Source organism: Cucurbita pepo, chromosome LG10, assembly GCF_002806865.2.
Source record: "Cucurbita pepo subsp. pepo cultivar mu-cu-16 chromosome LG10, ASM280686v2, whole genome shotgun sequence".
NCBI classification, from domain to species: domain Eukaryota; kingdom Viridiplantae; phylum Streptophyta; class Magnoliopsida; order Cucurbitales; family Cucurbitaceae; genus Cucurbita; species Cucurbita pepo.
Window position 1 is genome coordinate 6434788 of NC_036647.1, and position 9684 is coordinate 6444471.

The 9684-nt window shown below is 35.4% G+C and overlaps 2 protein-coding genes across 2 annotated transcripts in view; both read right to left on the bottom strand.

Annotated features, from left to right (window-relative positions):
* Window positions 1-941: 941 nt before the first annotated feature.
* Window positions 942-3545, bottom strand: LOC111803337 (microfibrillar-associated protein 1-like). Its single transcript, XM_023687689.1, has 3 exons — window positions 3367-3545; window positions 1673-2987; window positions 942-1268 (listed from the first exon to the last, which is right to left on the bottom strand). The coding sequence occupies exons 2-3, from the start codon at window positions 2857-2859 to the stop codon at window positions 1154-1156; spliced, it is 1302 nt and encodes a 433-aa protein (XP_023543457.1). The 5' UTR covers window positions 2860-2987; window positions 3367-3545; the 3' UTR covers window positions 942-1153.
* An 874-nt stretch (window positions 3546-4419) lies between these two features.
* LOC111803358 (replication factor C subunit 3) overlaps window positions 4420-9684 on the bottom strand; it is a 6824-nt gene continuing 1559 nt past the window's right edge. Inside the window, exons 4-9 of the mRNA XM_023687722.1 lie at window positions 8863-8999; window positions 8639-8737; window positions 6156-6225; window positions 6009-6083; window positions 5073-5118; window positions 4420-4764 (exon numbers count right to left, since the gene is read on the bottom strand). Of these exons, the coding sequence (XP_023543490.1) occupies window positions 4706-4764; window positions 5073-5118; window positions 6009-6083; window positions 6156-6225; window positions 8639-8737; window positions 8863-8999 (486 nt within the window). The 3' untranslated portion in view covers window positions 4420-4705. The remainder of the gene's footprint in view (window positions 4765-5072; window positions 5119-6008; window positions 6084-6155; window positions 6226-8638; window positions 8738-8862; window positions 9000-9684) is intronic.

Below are 9684 nucleotides of genomic sequence, written 5' to 3' on the forward strand. Positions count from 1 at the left end.
GAAGCCTGGAAGGAAAAGCCTAAAGAGGACAATATCTGCTAGCAGTGAAATAGGCGGTTACTAGGTTACTATGAGACTCATTTTTTTAATAAATACTTGGCTAATGACCAACTAAAAAGCCCAATGTCCAAATAGACAAAGTCGTTCTAGTGACCAACTCGAACCTACCCTCTCTCTAAATTCCTCTACATCCCTAAAAATCGTTAAAATCCAGAATTATGCTTAGAATCCACAAGTATATAAGAATTCATCCTTGATCAACACGAACAGTAAAAATGAAGATAAGGGTTCTCATTCCTTACCAGTAAAGTCATTCTTATATTAACTACCAACCTTTCTGTTAGCGACATTAAAAGAGTATGGATATATGCATGACCCCTCTCACATCCAAAGCATCCATTTTTGTTCTGGTCGGCAATCCCTTTCTCAAAAGATAAAAGGAACAAAATAGAGAATTAACAAATATACACAAATTATGAATTAATGAGATCATAGATAAAATTTAAAGAAAAATAATAAAATTAATACTACAAATTCATTCAAGATTTTGATCCTGAGATCAAAATGAGAGAATAGATCTCACCATCAGATTGAGGTGTTTGTCTTTTTGATGACGAAAATAAAAGCATAGATAATACTCTAGCGTTGTAGAGAGGCTAAGATCTTTTTATATGGCATTTTCGATGTGTCCCTATACATCTTATTACCTGAAGATTGAATATTGGAACCGTCCTCCTTACGTTTCTATTTCTATATATATGGAAAGTTAAAAAATTATCATATATATAATAATCCAGAAATTGCAATAGAAAAGAAAAAGGGAGGTTTGTGATGATTTCGATAGTTAAAAGGAAAAGCTTAACGCTTTCAGAAGAGTTCGATTGAAACATTTTTGTAGATAAAACATATTATGTAAATAACGAGAATTACCTACCAAAAAACAACTGCAAGGGGAAACATAATGACTAATGAGTAACTATATTACATCAGCATACAAAATCCAGGTACATTTCTAGTTTGAAAGAAAAGAAAAGATGGGTGCTTAAATAACTTGGTAAACCCATTAAGCAAGCAATTTTTTTTGTTTCTAATTGAACAATGAAAAAGGGATAACTGGAAAAGCTTCCTAACCGTGCTTTTACGTCGTTAAAACTCAACGAGATTCCCAATCCTTCAACTTCTTGCTTCCTTTAGGCTTCGCAATTGGTGCATTCATTCCAGCCATTTTTGCGTTGTATTTTGCCCGAAGAGGATCGTTATAGGTCCAACTGCATGACATTGACAGTAACAATTGACGTGTCATGACAACCACGCTAACAACGGAAAAAAAAAAACAAACAAACAGAGAAGACCCCTTGGAAACAGGGCATCGTTCTAATCATATCTTCATATTCTCCAGTAGATATATATATACAAACTAAAAGCCTCGATCTCAAATATTAAGCTCACCACATCCATTAACCTCATGCTCATACCCAAATTATTTTCATCATTCTCTACTTAACACAATCTCAATGAGTAGACAAGGCATTAGATGCTTTTTTTTAATGGATCGTATTGTAGTTAATCTAGGTATAAAAGGGATACTCAATTAAGAAATCACAATTGACATTGCAATACTTTAAGATAGGAAATTGAGAAGCAGAAAGTAAACAAAGTTAAATCAACTTACGGGTTGTTCCAGTCAGTTGTATCTTCATTGACAAGATGCGTCCATTTTGTTCTCCCACTACGACCAAAGTGCTTGACCTGCATAACCTTGGGCAATATTGTCTTGTCCATCTTATCTTCTCCCGTTGGGGAAGAGAAATCGCGATGGAAAATAGAATCAGATCCTGCGGTTCCAGCATTATCATCAGCATCTTCCTGAAAGAATGCACCCTTGTGGAAATATTTCTGCATGAACTTCCACTTCTGCTTAGGAGGTGGAGCAGGTTTCGGGTTCTTCCTCTCCCATTCTCTCCTCTCTTCCTCAGTCATATTTCTCACCTTCTCAATCTCCTCCCTCTCCTTCAACATTGCATCTCGGAGTTCTCTATCCCTCTTGATCCTCGAGATCTCTCTAACCTTCCAAGCCTCATATTCTTCGGCTTCGTTAATTTCGTCATCAGTATCCACATCCGCAATATTTGCCTCCATTTCCAAATTCTTCTGGATCTCTTCATCCTTTCTAATCTCCTCAACCACAATGTGCTTTGTCTCTGCCTTCCTTTCCTCCAATCTCCTTTTTCTCAATTCCTCAAGAGACCTTTCCTCCTCTTCAATACGATCTCGTTCAGCAATTGTCTCTCTCTCTGACTTAGGAACAAATATTGGCTTCACCATTGCTATACCAGTAGGTTCATCTTCTGAGTCAGTTTCATACTCAGACTCCTCTTCTTCCTCTTCCTCTGGTTCCTCCTCCTCTTCTTCTATTGGGAATGCAGCTTCTTCTAGCTCCCTTTGTCGCAGCTTTTCCTTGATTCTTCTTCTTCTTTCCTCCAAAGCATCCTCGTCCTCTTCCTCTGCATCTATTCCCTCCTGCCTTCGAGTTTCCTCTTCAATGTTCAAAACAATCTCAGCTTGGCGAATACGTCGATGATCAGCTCTGATCTCCTCCCGATTATCTATCCTACTCTCAGCTAGACGGCGCAACCTAGGGTCGTCCTTCTTAGAAAGATCTGAATCTTCCTGACTTGGAAATGCTTTCTCAAGCGCTGCCACCCTGGACATCCTAATATCGCCATCTTCATCAGCATCATCCGCCCACTCGGGCGCCTTTCCAGGCCAGTACCTCTTAACTTTTGTTTGTCCAATTTTACCTCTAAGTTTATCCCTAACAGCAATTACAGTATCACTAACACCCGCGGTGACCGACATTGTTACTCAGCTAAATTTCCAGAAGCAAAATATAGACCGAAAAGAAGGAACTTTCTGCTTTTTCAACTTAAAATTCCCTATTCGACGAAGCTTAAATCAGGCTTCCAGCCTAATCAACGTTGGTAAACCTGAAATCCAATAATGAAATAAGTCAGCGTTAAACAAACAGTCTCCGAGCGTAACAAACTAAAACAGTCACTTTATGAATCAATAAAACGCAGCAAACAAACGTCTCCAACCAAAAAAGTTAATAGTAATAACACACATACAAAATAGATAATAATCAAGCAATAGCTTCACCACAAGATAACCAAAACCCTACACTATCACAACGATTTCTCAACCTTCCTTCTCATACATGAAAACTCGAACGGGAACAGGAATAAAAGCGCGTCTAGATTCCGAGAAATTCTCAATTGTTAAACGAAGGGCGAAAATCCAAACGAGGGCAAGATAAAAAAAACCATGGTGAAATTTCAGCCGGAAATAGTCGAAAGACAGAACTACCTTCAGATTTTTCTTGACTGAACTTGGAGAATATCAAACCCTAGACGGAGTTGCAGAAATCTGATGGAATCAACGAAGAGAATGGTGGGAGAAAAAAATGGCGGAGCGAAGGTAGCAGTCCCGATCCTCTCAATTCGAGAATCGATGGAATTTCTAAGGAAATTCTTTTGAACATTTTTTGGGCTTAAAGCATGTCAATTTTCAATTTATATTAAAGTTTTTCAAATTTTTTTTTTTTTTTTTAATTTTAATAATGAAATGGTAATATGAAAATGCTTTGTTAAAATTATTTTTAGGTTAGAAACAAATATTAGAGATATTTAAAAAATCAGGTGACTCAAAAAACCCGATCTAAATTTATATTTTATTTAATTTCATAATTATTTATTCTATTATTTATAATCCAACCACTTTTAAAAATAATTTTGTAATTTTTTAAAAAATATATATCGAAATTGAGTAGTAATCTTACTTTATAAATTTAAAAATAAATAGATAAACATTTTACATATTAATCTTTTACTTCATTTGAATTAAATTTTATAAAATATCTTAATTAAATCAAACTTTATTTGAATTAAATTTTATAAAATATCTTAATTAAATCAAACTCAAGGAATTTCAAACTATTAATCCCGAGTTTTGTGAATAAGTGATTGTCTAATAATGAGCAAGAAATTTCCGTCTTTCTAGATTTATTGAACTCATAATTATTAGATACTTTTTATGAATGTCAACGAAGTATCGTAAGTAAATTACTTCTAGTTGTCCAATCATTTGATAATCAGAGTCATTTTTTTTTTATAAATGATCACTAAAAGTCAGATTCAATAAAATTTAAATTTGATTTATCGTTGAGGTAAAGAACTGAACCAAGAATTCTCTTTCTTTATCATCAATCGAATCACTGTTCGAGACCCAAGATTCTATTTTATCATCAATCCAGTCACTGTTCCCTATCTAAAATCGATGTTGAATTCAAATGAAAATTCAAAAACATAACAGTTCAAAATATAAAATCAAAACAAAACTAACCTCAAACTTTGAGCGAAAGCAATGAAAACACAGCCAAATAAGGTTGGGATTTTCCATTTTTTCCCATTATCTCCAGGAGATAGTGCAACAAAATGACTAAATAAATTTCCATTTTTTTGGCATGTTAGATTCAGTTCAAATCCCTAAGAGTTCAGCTTCAAGTTCCCTGATAGATAAAACCTAGAGGATGATGAACAAACAAACAAACTAGTGCCAAACAAAACTGACTGAAGAACATAAGATGGCACCACATTGTCTTGATTCACCGACACGCTAAAACTACGAACATACAGTTGCTTTTTCTTCAGCCGAACGTTGAAATGAGGAAACTCTTGTATATGCTCATGAACTTTGCCACAAAAGCTGCCATATCAGACCAGAAGGGAGATTAAAAACTAAGAGACAATTTTTTTTGGCTTCTTCCAGTTGAGTCTATATAAAAGGTTGAGAACAAGAAATCTTTTCACAAATGTCAAGAGCATGAAGAGTCAAATCCATCCATGATTCAACAAACCATTAAATTGTATGATGATATTATCCAGCACTTGATGATGAAATTAAGATCGTGGCTGATAAACTAATAGAATCAGAGGGAAAAAAAGAAGCACAGAGGCGTTAAATTTTCATGTCAGAACAGTTAGTCTGATATTTTGTATACCAAATGGATTTACCTTCAATATGGAAGATGGATTTCTGGCCAAGCCGCATCCTGTGTTCCTGGGAAAAGATTTAAGCAAAGATGAGATATGAAACTGAACAAAGGTGAAACTCTCTGCAGCCATGTTTCATCAGTGATATCATATTGGTGAACCAATGCATGTGGATCTATGGCCCGCCGCTATAGTGTTCACAATATGATAGAAACTGAAGTAGATGATTCTTCTTACGTGATTGTGATGGCAATTTGACCAGACGTCATTAGTAACAAATTAACCATGGCATAGGAATAAAGTTAAAAAAACATGGTTGAAATTATACAGATTAATAGAACCAACCAGAGTAAAAAAGAACAGAGACGTATATTGTTAAAAAAATTCTCTTCGTTGCTTTTATATCCATCATAAATGTGAGATATCACATCGGTTGGGGAAGAGAATGAAGCATTCTTTATAAGAGTGTGGAAACCTCTCCCTAGCAGATGCATTTTAAAAGCCTTAAGGGGAAACCCGAAAGAGAGCCCAAAGAGGATAATATCTACTGTTACAATAAATCTCAAATATAATTTGGTATTATTCAATTCTCAGAATCTCCCCATCCATCAGTATTCACCAAGTTCCAACACACAAATGCTTAAAGTACTTTGGAGGAAACACTTGATTGGTGTTTCTTTCAAAAGTAAAGAACATTATTTAATTTTAAAAAACTACTTTCAAATATTTGTTCATACACACTTATTCTATCAAGTCTAGGAGGATGTAATCCGCTAGTTACTTTTGACGAAAAAGGTCCAGAAATTGCAAAACAAGGAAAACTTGGAGAACTCGTCATAAGACAGAGAGGAAAAAAGTTATTTTAATGAGATTGATATTCAAATTTCCAGCAAAAGTTCTGATATTAAATAATAAAAGGGAATGTAAACAAATTGACAGGTCAAATTATGAACTTACATAATATGCAGCCCAATGACAGACCTCATGCTTTAATTCAGCATCCAATTTCTTGAGTAGCTCATAAAGCAGCCTCTGAGAAACTAGATAATATGAATCTCACATTAAGACAGAAAAAATCAATAGAAATTGGGAAAGAATAATTACCTTCAATATGATCTCTGGTGGAATACAATTAACCAGTAGTTCATATAACTTCCCACGAATCTGGTACAGTCTATACCACAAAAAAGAAGGCCAAATTTATTTCAAACTAGCACAATTCTACAACTAGTTAATAACAAAAGAATAGAAAAATTAAAATTTTCACTAGTTCTCACCATATATGTTTCTAATGGACAATTAAATGAATAGGACAATTGCAATTTCTCACAATTCTATAGTTTTTTCTCTGCTCGACAAAAACAAAAGTCAAGGAGGCTCCAATCAAGCAAGATAATACCTAATAGATCATTACAAAAGTCCTTATACACAGAACCGGAAAGGGAAGTGTGGAACACCAAACTTCCTCCCTAGAACGCTCCACTTCCTCAACAACTATATTGTTCCTCTCACCACGAAGACCCCATAACAAAGCATAAATGTCAGTTATCCACAAAACCAAGCTTTTTTTTTTCACTAAAGGGGAGATGAAGCAAAGACTCCTCGATAGAATGACAACCACATTGATGCCAAAGGGTTAAAATAAACAAGTCCAGACTGCCAAATCATAATCACAAGACTACAAAAGATGATCGAGGTCCTCCATTGCTGCCTTACAAAGGCCAAGGACATGTTGAACAAGGATTAGGAATCTTCACTCATCAAATTCTCAATTTCATCAGTTATTTCTACACCTATTGAGGCTTTAAGTCCTCGAAATCGTCGAGAAGAGCAAAATCGATCTAATGAAGTCTATCCATTTCACTACACTCGGAAGAAAGAGTCAGCTCCTCTTATGTTCCCTATTCTAGAAAAGTCAGCTCCTCTTATGTTCCCTATTCTAGAAAATTCAGATTTTAATGAAGATGTTCTAGAGGAATCATGTTCATGACTTCTAATAACAGTGCCAAATCAAGTCCATTCTTCAGCAAATGTGAGTCAAATGTCCTCTGAAAATTGAGCTTCCAACATTCATCTCAATCAGATATCAACCTTCCTGGTCCAGAGCAGGTACTCATGTGCCTTCATCACTTTCAATCGATTTGGATGGGGAATCTGATGTTAGATTAAGTAGTGTGGAGACAGTCTCAACTCTTGAAGCCTCAGAATTTTGGGGCTGATAATGATTTCTTTTTGGAGGTCTCTTACGCAGAGACTTTAGGTCTTCTTTTTCAGGATAATGAGAATGAGCCTCCAGTAACAAATTCAGCTACTTGTGAAACTCTTCCAGTAAGTACTTCTCCTCCTTCACCAACAATTCAAAGAATAATTTTCCTTTAATTAAAATTTGTGGTCTTCAAATTCGTAGTATTCCTCCAACATCCCCAATTGATTTTTAAAATTTGTTTAACTATTGTGAGTTTCAACAATGAAAGTTACATCATGGAATACTAGAGGCTTTGGGGATCATTCTAAAAGTACAGCTTTGAAGAAATTTATTCGGCTTCACTGCCCATATTTGGTATTAATTTAGGGATCAGTTGTGTTTGAAAATTCAAGGGTACCAAGACAANACCACTTTCCTTTACTTTTTGGAAGCTGGAAGTTTTGTTTGGAGGCCTTTCCCTTTTAGATTTCATAACAGTTGGCTGTAAATGTCAGATTGTGAGATGATTTCAATAATTATTCTTTGTGATTCAATGAAAATTCTATCCTAGAACACATGGGGGTTTGAAGAAGTTTCAGCAGCACCGTTGTCCAAATTTGTTCTTCTACAAAAGCCAAATGTTGATATTGTTTATTCAAAGCTCATAAATTCATGTGGAATTCCAAGGTAGCATTGTATGTTCCCGTGCTTAATGCATTCGTTGGAAAAAAGGTAGTTCATATAACATTTATTTTGGTTGGTTAAGGGATGAAGTCAAATTCCGATTTAAGTGACCTTTAACTGAGGAAGTTATTATAGCTCATTTGCATGAAGAGAATTTAAAAGATGTCTCGATGGATGAGCTAGTGGCTGAGAAGCTTTTAATAATGCATGAAGCATTTGTCGTTTTATTATTCCCAGGGCTGAGCTTTATTTGATTGTAATTGCCGCTATGTTCTTGATTTTTCTTTTTCTTTTTCTGTTTTCACCCCTTTAGGAGTTTGTATCCCATGAACAATTCCTTTCATTATATTAATGAGAAGTTGTTTCTTGTTCAAAAAAGAAAATTCAATCTCGACTAAAAAAGGTGAAGTATCAGAGATAAGTTCTAATGGTGAACAGGAAATGCTACCACCTTCATCCCACCAGACAAAGATCATCATAATCAAGGATACCATCAATAGAAGTTTAAGGATTGTTTATCTTCATGTAATCATTTGTTCTTGAAGAATAGTTGGACAGCAGAGTTTAAGAAACAAAAGCAGTTTCATTATCGTTTGCATAACAGATGGGGTGTCAGAAGTACCCAACTAATGTATATGAAGAGAAGCCACACGTATATGATATTGAGATGTTTGTTATAGCATAAAATACAACAGAAAAAGGTACATAAGAGAAGTACCTCTTGGGGCTCTGCTCCTTCATTATGTCAGACGCTATCTCAGAGATGTACTCCTCCCAATCCATCGGTGGTATTGCCTGGTTACTAACAAAAGGATACCTAACCCAAAAGATAAAATAAATTAACAGCTCAGTACCAATCCTCAAAGATTGATGTCCAATGTAATTTGATGACAAGCAGTGAGAGAGAAGCTTAGATCAGTATGAGTCCAAATGGAGACTAACTGTTGAACACGACAAGTCTCGAATGATAGTATAGCTCTCCTCAAACTCCGGTTTGATTTTTCTGCAATGCGGGAAGCAAATCCAGATGGAAGTTGCAGTCCTTCTTTCTTCCCAATGAACTCTAGTACCTTGACAATCTGGTGAAAAGATGTAACTTTTTTTTAACAGCTTTTAGGTCCAAATGGCTACAGTAATTCTTTCTTTTTATTATTATTATCTGAAAAGGCATTCTTTCTCCTGAACTTACATCTAAATATTAAATTAGATACAAATGAAATTTATCACGTTGGTTAGAACATAACATTTATAATTACATTCTTCTGGTCCATCATTTANAAAAAAAAAAAAAAAAAAAAAACAAAATCCCAGCAAGTAAACAAAAACTCAAGAGCCAATACCTTCTCCGCACTTGCTCCAAACATCTGCCGGATAAGCGCCATGACTAGGGTTTTCTTTCCGGAACCGGAGGGGCCAAAGAAGAGCAAATGAGGGCAGTCCTGCTCGGTAACCTACGAGAAGATTAAAAGAAAACACACATCAAAAGCGCCAAATGAAGAATGAATTCAGGAATGCAAGGAAAAAAGAGGTAAGAAAACAACAACGAAATTTGGTTACCAGTTTCTTAAGATTCTGTGCTACATCTTGATGAACTGTGATCTGATCTAGGGTTTTTGGACGATACTTGTCGACCCACAGCATCTTCCCTGGCGTTTCGAGATTAGCGTGAATCGAGAAAGAGAAAGAAGAATTGTGCGTGAAAGAGAGAGCAAAAGCTTGGGCGAGGATTGAAATGGCGGGAAAAAGAAACAGAACTGATGGCAA

Excerpts from the sequence above, each read along its gene's own strand:
- LOC111803337 (XM_023687689.1), bottom strand. The coding sequence starts at position 2,859 with ATGTCGGTCACCGCGGGTGTTAGTGATACTGTAATTGCTGTTAGGGAT. Across the intron at positions 1,269-1,672 it reads ACAACTGACTGGAACAACCC|TTGGACCTATAACGATCCTC; the intron begins GTAAGTTGATTT and ends AATGTCATGCAG.